General features: G+C 47.5%; 1 protein-coding gene across 2 annotated transcripts in view; it reads right to left on the bottom strand.

The window, feature by feature from the left end:
- LOC142803497 (venom metalloproteinase BumaMPs1-like) overlaps positions 1-15,192 on the bottom strand; it is a 234,723-nt gene that overhangs the window by 169,923 nt on the left and 49,608 nt on the right. The window contains exons 2-3 of one of the 2 annotated variants that reach the window (XM_075888615.1): positions 9,204-9,242; positions 9,001-9,125 (exon numbers count right to left, since the gene is read on the bottom strand). In XM_075888615.1, coding sequence (XP_075744730.1) covers positions 9,001-9,125; positions 9,204-9,242 — 164 coding nt within the window. The remainder of the gene's footprint in view (positions 1-9,000; positions 9,126-9,203; positions 9,243-15,192) is intronic. The other variant, XM_075888617.1, reaches the window with a different exon arrangement.

Genomic DNA, 15,192 nt, shown 5'->3' with positions numbered 1-15,192 from the left:
GCCCAGAGCTACCGCAGCCAAAATCGCCCAGTTTTTCGTCACCAGCATCGTACTTCGTAACGGAGCGCCAGCTGTAATAATTACTGATCGTGGTGCAGCTTTCACCGCAGAGATGCTTCAAAAAGTGCTGAGACTAAGTGGTACTGAACATCGAAAAACGACGAGCTATCACCCCTAAACAAACGGACTCACTGAACGGTCGAAAAAGACCATTGCAGATATGCATTCAATATGTGTGGCCGTTGGTCACAAGAACTGGGATGATATACTCCCTTACGTAACTTTCGCTTACAATGCAGCAGTCCAAGTGAGTACAGGTTTCACCCCATTTCGCTTAGTTCATGGTCGGGAGGTCACTACAATGCTCGACGCAACGCTCCTTCCCAACAACCTGGGCATGTTTAATGCGGACGCTCCCTCGTTCGCTCAACGCGCCGAGGAGGCCCGTCAACTTGCCCGACGCCGTATTCAGGCTCGCCAAACTGCCGACGCATACCGATACAACCTTACCCACTGAGAGTTTACCTTATAACCAGGCAATGAAATTGGTCTGTGGACTCTCATCCGACAGCATGGTGACTCTGAAAAGTTGCTGTGGCGGTACTTTGGCCCGAAAAAAGTTCTATGCCGTCTTAGTGACGTTACATACGAAGTTCTCCCTGAGGGCATCTCAAACGTTCCCGTCGGTTTCCACAAAGTGATGTGGTGCATGTGTCAAGGCTCAAGCCATATTTCTCGCGTCATCAATCGAACGTAGACTGAATTACCAAGCAATTACCATTTTTCGTCACTTTTGTTTGTTTTCGATTGTCTTGTGTCCTAACGTACACAAGACAATCCTATTGTCGTGTGTGCTAACGTTTCTTTTCGATGTGTCCAAGACGTGCTAACCATCTGTCAGCGACTTGACGAGCTTCTGTCTCTTCGCCTCTGCTACGATGCCGCCGACACTCATTTGCCTGCACCCCTCGACTTGCAAGCGCATATTCGCGACATCGTTCATGAAGAGCTTCACGGGCGCTGCTCTTCCTGCGCTCCGAAGTTGCTCTCCCTTCTGACAAAGATAGCTTGCGAGACCTGATTAAACAAGAGATCACGTCCTCATCGCGTCCGACGTGTTCCAACGGTCCCTGCGTGCGCCAGACGCGCACGTACGCCGAAGTTGCCGCGCTCTCTGCAGCACCCACCAGTTCTGTGCCTACACCAGCAGACCATACGCCTGTGGCTTCGTTGTTACCGCCAGTGCGTGCACCGCCTTACTATGCACCTCAGCGCCCACCTCGACCAATCTGTTACCACTGCGGCTATCGAGGACATATCGCTCGGTTTTGTTGAAGGCGCCAACAAGACGAGCAACGCGGCTACGCTCCTGAAGAATATCGACGCTTCCGTCTGACCATGAACTATCTACGACTAGCCTCCCGATCGTCCATTTACCGTTCACCGTTTCCTACCTACCATACTGACATGCCTGGTAATTCCCGTACGTCTTGCCGCAGGTCGCCTTCGCGAGGTCGCCGTTCAGTGTTGCTCCTGCGGCCCGCCTCTCCTTTGAAGAACGTCCACGCGGAAAACTCCCCAATGCAGTTTTAGGAGCAGAAACTGCATCCACTTGACAGCTAACAATTCCTCCAGAGTGGCCATCGAATTTGATAGTAGTGCTTGTAGAAGGTGTACGCGTTGAGGCTCTTGTGGACACTGGCGCAGCCGTTTCGATTATTCGTGCTGATTTTTGTTCCTGCCTTCGAAAAGTCACCACGCCTTATGGTGGCCCACTTCTCCGTGCGGCGACCAACGCTCTCATTCGTCCACTTGCACAGTGTACCATTCGTGTCTGCATCGAAGGCATTCGTCATCACATCGTTTTCGTGGTGTTTCGTGAGTGCACCCACGCTGTCATTCTGGAGTGGGATTTCTAGTCTTCTGCGCCGGCTTTCATATCTTGTCATCAGCGCCCCCTGCATCTAAATGCCACTGACTCTTCTCCGCTTGAACACAAGAGGGACGCATCCGCCTTGTCACCACGTCAGATTATGTACTTTGGTCATACAGAGAAGAAATTATAAGTCTTAATTGCACCGACATTTTGGATGGTGACGTACTAATTCTTCCTTACAGCCATACCCTACGTTGGGGCGTTGTGATCACACCAGGGCTTATTCGCTTCTTCGATGGGTCTTCCTACCTAGCCGCCATAAATCGAACACCCGAGGGAGTAATGCTCCCCTGTGGCTCAACGGTATCTTACGTGGTCGACAATGAGCCTGTTGCGATTGTTACTCTTCCGAACAACAACCACAACGATGCCCCAAAGTCACAATCACTGTCATTCAATGCCTATTCCACGCCTGTGTCGGCAACCATAAGCACTGACTTAACTCCTGATCAAACTGAAGATTTGCTCACCCTGTTGAATAGACACCGTTCTCGATTGGACGTGAACTCACCCGCCCTCAGCATTACTACCACCGCTACTCACAGCATCCAGACTGACGGCTCTCATATTGTACATCGGCGTCCATATTGCGTGTCTCAGGCAGGCGCAAGATCATCAAGGAAAACGTCTCAGACATGCTACGACGTAACATCATACGTCCTTCCTCGAGTCCCTGGTCATCCCCAGTTGTTCTCGTTAAAAAGAAAGATGGGACAGTGCGTTTCTGCGTCGATTACTGTGCGCTAAACAAAATAACGCGCAAGGTAGTTTATCCTCTCCCTCGAACCGACGATGCACTGGATTCATTACAGGGCGCATATTTCTAGCCTCGACCTTAGGTCAGGCTACCGGCAAATACCAATGTCGGAGTCTGATACCGCCTTCTCAATGCCAGATGGGTTGTACGAGTTCAATGTGATGCCTTTTCGACTCTGTAATGCGCCCGCAACCTTCGAACGCATGATAGACGGCGTATTGCGTGGTTTAAAATGTAAAACATGTCTGTGCTATCTCGATGACAGAGTAGTGTTTTCATCCACGTTCTCGCAGCATCTACAATGTCTCGACGAAGTCCTCACATGCCTTGCAAAGCTGGTATACAGCTTAACACCAAGAAATGTACCTTTGCTAGCAAGACAATCAAGGTTTTCGGCCACCTCGTCAGCAAAGAATGAATCAGGCCGGACCCCGAGAAGCTTGCCGCCGTCCTCGATTTTCCTCGTCCACTACGTCAAAAGCACCTGCGCAGCTTTCTTGGGTTATCTTCTTACTTTCGGCGCCTCATACGTGACTTCGCGGAACTTGCGTCTCCGCTCCATCAACTCCTCGCAAGGAACGTCCCCTTCATTTGATCCGAAGACTGCGACAGCGCTTTCACGGCATTGAAGCAAGCGCTCATGTCGAATCTAGTACTGTGCCACTTTGATTTCACCGCACCCACCATCCTTCACACAGACGCAAGTACTAATGGTCTAGGTGGGATACCCTTGCAGCATGACAAAAACTCACGCGAACGCGTCATTGCTTACGCAAGTCGTGCTTTTACCGCTCCAGAAAAGAACTATACTATCACTGAGCAGGAGTGCTTTGCTGTTTGGGCAGTGCAAAGATTCCGACCATATCTTCACGGCCGTCATTTTACCGTCGTTACCGACATTAACGCCCTATGCTGGCTTTCATCGCTGAAAAACTTATCGGGTCGCCTCGGTCGCTGGGCACTTCGCTTGCAGGAGTATGATTTCGATGTCGCCTACAGATCTGGTGAGAGCATCAAGATGCTGATGCTCTATCGCGCTGTCTTTTGCCCAGCGGAAGCCACTCACTATCGATACTCCAAAATGACAGCACCTCTCGAGTCGCAGCGCTAAGTTGATCACCTGCCACCCTACCCGTCCTGGTTTCCCAACAACGTGTCGTCCCATACTGCCGCACCATTGTTGACCGCTTGACCAGCTCTACTATTCCTCCAACCGCCATACTCCGTCGACAACCTAAACAATTTAGGCTTGTCGGTGGTGCTTTATACCGCTACATTTACCACATCGATGGCAAAAAGTGGGTACCCATCATCCCACGTTCTCTGCAACGTGAAGTTTTGGAAGCCTTTCAAGATGATCCAACTGCCACTCTTCTAGGCTATCACAAGACTTACGACAAAAAACGAAGCCTTTGTTTTTGGCCTGGGCTCTCTTCAGCCATCGCTAAGTAGGTTGCCTTATGTATCCATTGCAAACGGCGAAAACGACCGACAACTGCTCCGGCTGGCCTAATGCAACCTCTTCCTTGTCTTGCCTTGTCTTCGGAAGTCGTTGGAATCGACTTGTATGGCGCTTTTCCTATATCATCCAATGGGAATCGCTGGATTGTCATGGCCATCAACCACCTTACCCGCTACGCAGAAAGAGCTTCTATACCATCTGGGACTGCCACTGAGGTCGCCCACTTCTTTCTTCGCCACATCTTTTTGTGTCATGGAGCTCCACGCATTCTCCTGGGTGATCGTGGCAAAGTATTTCTCTCTTCCACTGTCGAGCAAGTTTTGCGTGCCTCAACACTATTCACAAGACCACTTCTAGCTACTACCCGAGACCAACGAATTGACTGAACGGTTTTATCGGACCCTATCGGACATGATCGCTATGTACATTCACCCTAACCACACGAACTGAGATGCAATTCTACCCTTCGTGACATTCGCCTCCAATACGGCTGCTAAACGCACTACCGGCTTCTCTCCATTTTTTCTCGTCCATGGTCGCTCGTAGAGTTTCGCTCTGGATGACTATTTCCTTTCGGCCCCTGCACCCTCGACGGCTCCTTTCTCTGAATAATTTTTATCTCGTCTCGCACAGTGCCGTCGCCAGGCCCGTGTTAACACCGGCCTCTCTCAAGACACTCGAAAATCTCGCTACGACTCGTCTCGGCGTGTTGTGAGTTTTTTCCCTGGTGACGACCTTCTTCAATGGACTCCACTACGCATCCCCGACTTATGCGACAAATTCATCAGTTGGTTCATTGGGCTTTACACAGTGGTCGAACAGACATCCCCTGTGAATTACCGCGTTTCTACTCTTAGCGCTAATTATGATCATCGTTGCCGAGGAACAGAGATGGTGCACGTATCTCGTTTAAAGCCTTATGCGCGACGCATTTCATGATACTGTCAAGCGACCAGGCACTCGCTTTCACCGCATGGGGGAATTAGTGTGAACGCGACAAGCGAATGACTCTTCATGCTGTGTAGATATCATCATCACCTGTACATTTTCATCATCTGTAAATATCATCACCAGTGTGATTTAGCTCGAGCCTGGCTGAATGAACCAGTTTCTCATAATATATATATATATATATATATATATATATATATATATATATATATATATATATATATATATACACTCAGCCCTTTGTACTTCACCTTCATATGTATGACCGAACAATTGCAGTGATCATTATCGTCTGTCACGCGGGCTTCACCGCTTTCGCTCGTACATCTGGATTGAAAATTTAACCTGGTAACTGCTGTACCGGACGTGCTCTCATAAGTGGTGGAGCGCGCTTTGGTTTCCATGTTCTCCTGTTCTACCCGTCACCCCTGGAGCTCCGGTCTGGTCAACGGTTGTGCCCTCAAACAACAGTTATGGTGGTTGCAAACGCGTCCACTGCTCCAACTGCTCCTTCTCAGCCACTTAGGCCTCACTACACCATAAGTACCTCTCACGAAGACCCTCCGGTATTTTCAGGACTTCGCAGCGAAGACATCGAAGAATGGCCGGACAGTTATGATCGAACCAGCGTTTCTAATTATTGAAACAAGGCGCACAAACTGTGTTACGTTCCTTTTTACCTCAATGACGTTGCTAAAACCTGGTACTAAAACGACGAAAGCGACTTGTCCAATCGGTTGGCCTTCCCGGAACATCTCCGTCTGATATTTGGCACGTCTGCACGATGCTCTGCGGCAGCGAAACAGAGGCTCGAAACCCGCATCCAGGAGGACGACGAGTCATATACGTCCTACAATGAATATGTTCTGGCTCTCTGTCGTAGAGCCCCAAAAAAACATGATAGAGGCCGATCGCATCCGACACCTATCGAAAGGCATCAACTTTGTGGCCTTCAATGCTTTCGTTATCCAGAATCGATATACCGTTCAGGACGCCATCAGCACATGCCAACGCCTGGACGTGCTTCATTCTATGCGCCTTCCACACGCCTCCTGCGACGCTCGTTTTACTGGAGAGCATTAATCGCGAGCCCTTATACGCGCAATTGTCAGAAAGGAACTACACGGCCTTATTGCGGGCAACTCAACCATTGCTTCCATCCATACTCCTCCTCCCAACCAGCGTGAGATAATCAAGGACAAACTGACATCAATGACAAGCGCCGCAAATTCCCCGTCTCCTGTGCGCCTTTCGTGCGCCTTCGTACGGAGAAGTTGCATCATGGGCCCCTGCACCAGTTCCAACCATTCCTGCAGACGTTAGTTGCGACCATTTTGCTTCCATGGCAACGCAAGCGCCAAGGGTACCCCACTATTATACATGGCATCCTCCATGCCCCGTCTGCTTCTACTGTGGCATAAGGGGTCATATATCCCATTTCTGCCACTGCCATCAGCAGAATTAACGACGTGGTTATTCAGCTTACAAAAGAGACTTTGCCCCTTTGCTCCGAGACCCGATGCCTACGATCCCGTATCGCATCCGTCCATCTCCCGTCGGTCACCCTCCATTTCGCAGTCTCAAGCCGGGCCTCGTCATCCTCGTTCATCTCACCGCAGTTCTCCGTCACCGTACAGGCGCGTGTCATCATTGATGTCATCCGTCATCACACACAGTGTGCTGTGCTACCTTCGTACGCTGATCAGATAATCTTAGGCTGGATATTCTGGTCATCTGCGTCTGCTGTAATTTCATGTAGTCAGCCCTTCATACGTGTCACGTGCACTGAGCTTTCTTCTGCTGCCGACCTTTCGTCGCCCAAACTTGTCACAGCTGCGGATTTCCTCCTGCCTCCCGGAGAAGACCATGTTCTTACGATCAAGTCACGACACAATCTAGACGGCGACGCAGTGGTTGTTTCTTGCCAGCCCTGCATTTTTGAGGGATCGCCATTGCATCTTCTTCAGTGCGGTTCTCACGTGGTTATGCAAGCATCAGCGCCTGCAACACGACGCCAGAACCACTACGGCTGCCAATGGGGACCACTGTCGCCAGCATTACCAAAGAAGCACTGGTTTGTGTCATCACTGGTTCATCTGCTTCGTCATTCTCAAAGGGTATGCCACTCGTAGAGTCATCTTCTGCTCTCAAGGCCACTTTGTGTAAACATGTCAACCAAAAACAGAGCGGCGCCTTGCTAGCGTTATTATTGAAGTGCGAAACTCGCTTTGACGTTTGTTTCGAAGGTTTGGGTCAAACATCAGCGGCCACTCATCGTATCGACACCGACAGATTTTGTGTCATTCGCCGCCGCCCTTGCCGATCGTCAGCTTCGGAACGCAAGCTTAAAGAAGAACAAGTCAACGGCATGCTCGCGCGCAACGTCATCAGGCCTTCGACAAGCGCATGGTCTTCTCCTGTCGTACCAGTGAAAAAACGATGGCTCGGTACAGTTTTGCATTGTTTACAGAGCACTCTACAAAATTACTCGTAAGGGCGTATACCCTATGCCTCACAATAACGACGCTCTTGATACTTTACAAGGTTCCGAGTTACTTTTCAAGTCTAGACTTGCGCTCTGGTTATTGGCAGATTCTGATGCACGAGTCCCATAAAGAGAAGACTGCGTCTGCTACGCCAGATGGGCTCTTTGAATTCAATGTCACGCCTTTTGGCCTATGCAACAGCCACAATTGAAAAAAATGATAGACACAGTACTGCTTGGATTAAAATTGAAGACCTGCCTTTGCTACCTGAACGACATTGTCATCTTTTCGCCCAGTTTATTACAGCACCTTGAACGGCTAGACGAAGTCCTCACGTGTTTACCTAAAGATGGTCTCCAGCTCAACACTTGGAAGTGTCGCATTGCCAGTCACTGCATCAAGATATTAGGTCACGTCGTCAGTAAACATGGCGTTGAGCCCGATCCCGACAACGTTGCCTGGTACTGCACTTTCCTACACCAACCACACCAGAGCACCTCCGCAGCTTCCTTGGCATGGCGTCGTATTTCCGCCGCTTTGTGCGTGATTTCGCTACTATTGCGGCTTCGCGCACAAACTTCTGACAGCGCGCTCACCCTTTGTCTGATCAGATGATTGCGAAGCCGTTTTTTACCCTCTCAAGCGATGCCTCACATCACTGCCAGTGCTTCGCCATTTTGACCCTGCAGCACCTATTGTGCTACACACTGACGCAAGTGGACTTGGAATCGGTGCTGTCTTTCTTCAGCGGCACCACGCTTTCGATAAACAAGTCGAGGCCTACGGGAGTTGTACTCTTTCACTTGCTGAGCGAAACAACAGCATCACTAAACAAGAACGTCTCGCCATTGTGTGGTCCGTACAAAAGTTTCTCCATTATTTACATAGGCGGCATTTCATAATCGTGACTGACCATCATAGACTGTGTTGGTTATCATCTCCTTCAAAAATTTGTCGAGACGCCTTGCCCATTAGGTGCAACAATTGCAAGAGTATAACTAGAGCACCGCACATAGGTCGGGTCGGCAGCACCAAGACGCCTAAAACGACACATTTGCCGTTTCAAGCTTAAAGATGGAACATTATGTCGGAAAATTTATCCTCCTCTCGGTAACCAATGGGTTCCCGTCATTTCTCACTCACTTCGTCTAGAACTTTTACAAGCGTTTCGTAACGACGCGACAGCGGGCCAAAAAGAGGATCTAATAGAATGAAGGCGACATTAAAGTTCAATGAACCAAAAAACCCAGCAAGAACTTATACAGAATAACAGAAATGATCCTAATATCAACGCATTCTTCAGGACTACTCAAAACCCAAGAATAGATATAAAAAGATAGTTAATCAATTTCTGAGTAAAAGCTTTCCCGTGTATGTAAAAGAATGGAGGCAAAATATAACAATTTACCTTGTACATATATGTCTCAATGTACTCTATAGGGCGCAGCGAGAGCTTCCCAAAGCTCATAGTGTGACTGTAATCACTGATGACATATACCTCAATGGCATGTAGAGGAGACTGCGTTGTCGAATCTAATAAAAAAGAAGTAAAATATTCAGCAAGTGTGTGAAAAACAGCCAAGATCTCGGACCGCATTGAAGTCTACTAACCTGGAGGGGATGAATTTTCACTGCTGTGTGCTTCAACTTCTGAAATAAATACACGCCATCATGTATAATCGTACCTCAGAAAGACGAGTATTGAAACTTGATCAAATTGTACAACAATTACAAAAATGAAGTGTACGATAGCCCTGTACAGCTTCATTTCAGCAGCTGCGTTATTCTAAGATTTTAACGTGGCGTTCTTGCCTGATGCAATGCCTTTTGCTCCGCTGATGCCCGGTCTTTTTTAGTTTTCGCTTAGCTAATGCTGTAGATGCCAGGGCCTTTCGTCTCGTGTTCTCGGGTAGGCCCACGCCAGGCAAACACCGCTGGGCCTGCTTTATCGCTATTCTTTGTCCACGTCAAGCTGTGCTTCGAGGTGCGTGGCCTCATCAAATGTGCGCACCTTTCTCGACCGATCCATGCCTTCAAAGTTTTTGAAATCGACTAAGCGTGCCTCTAGGTATAAGAGTTAAAACCTATATATTGGCTTGGTGGGGCTACTTCTTGTGCTTTTTGATATGGTAACGGCACGGAGGGAGTCTTTGTGGTCATCTTTTTTACCTCTAGCTTTAACAGCGCACTGCACAATGTTGCGCACTTGGTCATGTGCAATCGACAAGCCAGTGTCGTATTATTGAATCTATTATGCGTCGCAGAAAGGTTAGCACTCAGATAGCTCAAACGTGCACACCGAGCTGTAACTTGAATACCTACCTAATATATTTTATTGAACTATACAGCTTAGTAAGCAAACTAACCTTGAATATGAAAACATTTTGTCGATTACAACGCCGAAAATGGAGAAACAGTAATAATATGGCTGAGATGCATAAGTGACTACAGACGAGGTACAATATTTCTCTCTTGCCTTGGGCATAGTGGTAAATGGGGTGTATTATTGTGTTTAGTTACGCAAGTACAAGCCGCATAAGTTGATATGCTCAAGCGAATTCGTTTGCTATTGAACGAAAATTGCCTAAAGTAACACTGTGTGAACTGCACTTCATATTACACGTTGATCATGGCGTTCTTCAACTACACAGGCTCTTTGTTCAAGGCAGAGATTCGAATAACGCGGGAGGGCTGATATACTTCTTCAGAAGTGCTATGCACGCACGAACTTCTTGGAGCATCTCGAAAATGGACACAAAGATCAATTGCAGAGAGCAGCAACTTCAACGAATTGTGCGAATCTCGTTAATCCGAAGCAATAATCGATAGTGCTGCACCCGTTACATGCGAACCCCCCTTTTTTGGTTAGATCGAAGCGCTTTGTGGTGCATCAGAAGTTTTGTGTGATCGGAGTACATTTGGGCCCATCGATGTCTGCAAGGGAGCTCGAGTATACTCGAATATGAGGGGTAGCTTTTAAGCCTATGTCACTCTGGTGTAATGAATGGACGAACTTTGTAGAGTAAATTAATGTGTGGTTGAAATAATTAGGCAATTTTGAAATGTTCTTGCGGAAGGACGACGACAGAAGACGAGCCAGCGGCAGGTTGCATATGAGGTGGCGGCACAAGAGAAAAAAAGAAGAGGAAGAAGAGAGGAGCGTGTGGCACGCGCAGAGAGCCAAGAAAGACGTAGCCAATGGACACGCCGGACCAGGGCGCTGTCCTTGGAGGTTCCATAGCTGTTCTTGCACAGGGCCTGGTGCTTGCCTGGTAGTCCTGACGGTGGCCTCAGCTGGGACACGCTAGACCGGGGTGCTGTCCATGGAGCTCTTCTGTCTGTTCTCTGGTGATCGAGGCCCGGGAGCAGGGATACCTGTCTGGGGCTACCGATACCGGGCGTGGCTCTTGATATGCTGGCGTGCGTGACAGAGACAACGGGTTCTTGATGAACGCCGCCACCTGGGACGGCTGAAGGCAGTATTCGAACGTGGCGCCCGGTGGAGGTATCGTCTGTTGCCGTGAGCACACGCGGTACGTGTGCCACCTGAGTGTCTGAGCTCGCTACCAACAAGGGTCGTTACTGCACGTAGACTGTGGCTTTATCGACTCCTCGAGATGCTGCTTCTACAAGCCGTGAGCTTCCGTTGTTTTACATAAACAGGACACCATGTTACTTGGACTTTCAGTTTATTTTAGGTGTCTTCTTTCTGTGCTTGTTTTCGTGGTAGTCAACCAAATCTCTTGTAGTGGTAATTTTTGTTTGAAATCTACTCCTGCGTCATCTTTTATTGTTGGTTTCGTTTATGACGCATGGGCATATGTGGCAAACCACCCTAGCGGTTACAATATTCTGGCGTCTGCGAGACAGGACCAAGCCCTTCCGTAGATTTCAGAGCCTCACGTTGCTTGTTTGTGGTAGATGACAATAGACGAAAAGACAACGCTCGTTGACATAAAAAAGATTAGACTCAGTGAAGAGGCATTGCCAGCAGAGATTAGCGCTGGACAGACATGAGATATCATTGAGCTAAAGACTGAAGAGAAGTGAAGGTAGCGGCGCAGGAGGAACACGCAAGTGAATTGACATATATGGATGCAGAGTGGCAGAGAGCCGAGCAAGACGTAGACAGTCCAACGAATGCGCGGTTTTTGGAAGTTTAATGGCCACCCTTGCAGAGGGTCTGGTGCTTGCCTGATGGTCCTGCTGGAACTCGCCGGAACAGGGTGCTGTCCGTCAAGATTCTCCTGGCTGTTTTCTGGTGATTTACACCTTGAAGCACAGAAGTACTTGACTGGGGCTACCAATACTAGGCACAGGCCATGCTGTGTTGACATGCGGGGCGGGGACGACCAGTTCCTGATTGCCGCCGCCACCTAAGTCGGCAGGAGGCTGTGTTCTAGCTGACGGAGGCCTGACGGAGGCCTCGTTTCTTGCCGGGACCACACGCGGGCGTTTGCCACCTTAGTGTCTCAGCTGGCTGCCAAAAAGGGTCGTCACTGTGCGGGGACAGTCGCCTCCTCGAGATGTTGGTTCTACCAGCCACGAGCTTTCGTTGTTTCGCACTGACTGGACACTTCGTGGTTTCAGGACTTTCAGTTTAGTTTGAGTGTGTCATTTGCTTATTTTCGTGGGTTCTGTTCAGTCCTTTGCTGTGATAAATTTTGTTTGAAATATACTCCTGTGCCATTCCTTATTGTTCGTTTTGTTGACTACGCATAGGCAAACGTGCGAGCCCGCCCCTGTTGTTACCTACGCTATTCACAATATGGAGCAGACTTATAGTGAAACGGAGCTGAGAAAGTTGGTATGTACACTGACTCTACAAGTCACGACACCAAAAACGCGAATTACTGCTAGGGACGTACGACGATGTAAAATAAGTCACGAAAGCCCACTGAAGATGTGCATGGAATAAACTAACTTATCAATCCTGCAACCATAGGCGTTTATGAGTAAGATAAGTGCTAAGGCATTTCATGAAAGACCTAAAACATGTGAAATATAAATATGAAATCAAATGCCTTAAAAGTTTGTTCCACGTAGACCCTACACTTGTCGCAGTGATAGGTCCGCCAATTTCATGGGTATAGGCAGATAAGTTTTCGTGCCTTGTTTCTTTTCAGCAGCTGTGCATATTTTATGTTAGTCAGCGTTTCTGGTGTTGTTACCTTTTGTGTCCGTGTTTGCAGGGCCTGTATTTTTAGAGGAGAACTGATGTCAGTTTTGTGAAAAAGGAAGATTGCTGCTGCGCTTCCTATCGCTGATTATATACATACGGTGAGCAGCACTGACTGGTGTATATCTCCGAGGACGAGGAATGATTGAGTTGCTAAAATAGCTAATATTAGTGTATATACTTCAATTATATTTCTATAATACGATACCCACACGCCTTACGGCAGTGCAGCGCGACCAGAGACAAACCTAACATGCCTCTAAAAGCAGTTAAATAAAAACAAGTAGTCAAGTAAGACATGTAAAAAATAAATGAATAAATATAGAAAAAAAAAATAGAATGAAACACAAACCACCAAGAAAAACAGTCTATATACAATACGAATTATGCCATGAGAGAAAAAGTACACCAGGGAAAATAGTCGTCGCAATGGCATACAGAGTTTGCGGCACTCGCGAAAGGTTTTTGAAAAAAAAAGCCATCGTTATAAAGTTTTTCCGACATCTCATATCTTTTATATCTTTCGTATCATCAAAGCGTAGTAAGACCTCGTCGATATTGTGCCAACATTTATCATTATTACTACTTGATTGATGAAAAACTTCTTGAGAAACTGTTTACCCCAAGTATTGCCTGCGCTGCTGCAGTGATTACCATCAAGGGCTTTTCTTTTCACTCGACGCTAATGTAGCCGGTAAAATTTAGCGCCAACAAATCTCACATAAAGGACACACCTTCAACTACTTCATTGTTGAGCTTCTGTCGAGGATACCAAACGCAACAAGCATATCCATGTATCAGTCGCACAATAGTTTTGTACAACTCCTTCAAGGCAAGCAGCAAGTTTCTTGCGTTTCTTCTAAGAAAACATAAGACGCTTGAAGCCTTCCACATGACGTAATTGATATGACAACACTAGGATAATTATTCCGCAAAGTGAACTGCAACATGCGTACGAACGCTTTTAGTTTGTACTCGATGAGTGTACGGTAACTTTGCTAATTTGTTACGTTATTACCGTAACCACAATCATAGTAGCACTCTTTTCAGGTGAAATGTACAGATTTCTGCACGTTTATATCCATGCACCAGAAATTACACCATGTAACACTCTAACTCAAATCGTTAAAGAAATGGTGTTGTGGAAGCGTGTGAACAACACTGATAGTGCAATTGACGCTGCCCTGGCAAAATACTGTGTAGGGTCTGTCTTCCAACAAATTTCAAAGCACAGAGATGGCTCTGTGGTGCTACTTTACTGCGTTTCTGCCATGCTAAACACTGATTTCGTTGCTGAATCAGCACTTATAGACAATGCTACCGACGCTGGAAACGGTTTTGTGTGGCAGTGGCCCCTGAACTATACCGCGATAGGTTTTCAATGTATATTGTTGTAGTTTCTTGAGTTGATGTGAATAAATATTATGAATTCGGTGGTTTGGCGTGTCGAAACCTTACTATGATTATGAGAGACGCCGTAGTGAAAGACTCCGGTAATCTTGAACACCTGTGATCTTTGACGTGCACCAAAAACCAAGCAATTTGGCCTCATATATGTTTGCCCCCATCGAACATTCAGCGGCTACTTCATCTCGCTACCTTCGGGTTAGTACTCCAGTGCCGTTACCTCTAGGCAAACAGTGGCGGGGCTGGGTTGAAATAGAGCTCTAGAGACTTTGACGCACATACAAGCATTCTAGGTGTCTTGTTAACAACTACCACAATCATCATCCTATTTGAGTATGTGCATGCTACTCAAGCTACGGTGTGATCTGTAACGACCCTGATAGAGGAGGAAACGAGAACAGGAAGGCAGAGAGTTGAAAGGAAGAGAGCAACAACAGACACACAAAAAGATCTCCTTAAAGAGAAATATTCTGGACAAAAACTAAAAAGAGAAGACGAAACGTGCGTACCGTCGATCTGAAGGCAATAGGCCTTACCACTCGATTCTTCACGCACGCTGTCAAAGCACTGTGTCACGCCCTACAATATAGCGTAGTAACGCGGAGGGAAAAGGAAGTGAGTCTGAAAAGAAAATATGTGATAATGAAAGGAGACAAGAAAAAAAGGGGGGAGAGAGTTAAGTTTGGCACAAATAATGAGACAGAGAGACAGAAAGAAACGCAAAAGAGGAAGGGAGAGAGACAGATAACGACAACTAGAGAGAAATAGACGTACAGGTCTCGAGAATTTTGCCTCCAGCGAACCTGACCGCTTTTTTCGGATCAAAATTCGAGCACCACAGCTCCAATGCCATCATGGCGGGTGGCACTTCTGCTTGCTTTTGCGTAGTTGCAAAAGCAAGCAATAACAGGTAAAGAGGGAAGCGCTAAGCTGGAGTGACGGTTCTGTTGGCGTTGGAATCAGGTAGCGTCTTAGCAGACTGGCTTGTTTCTTGTGTGTGATAATGCTCACAAT

This window comes from Rhipicephalus microplus, chromosome 3, assembly GCF_043290135.1.
Source record: "Rhipicephalus microplus isolate Deutch F79 chromosome 3, USDA_Rmic, whole genome shotgun sequence".
Classification (NCBI taxonomy): Eukaryota; Metazoa; Arthropoda; class Arachnida; order Ixodida; family Ixodidae; genus Rhipicephalus; species Rhipicephalus microplus.
Note: the sequence above shows the minus strand (reverse complement) of the source record. Positions and strands in the feature narration are given on the sequence as shown.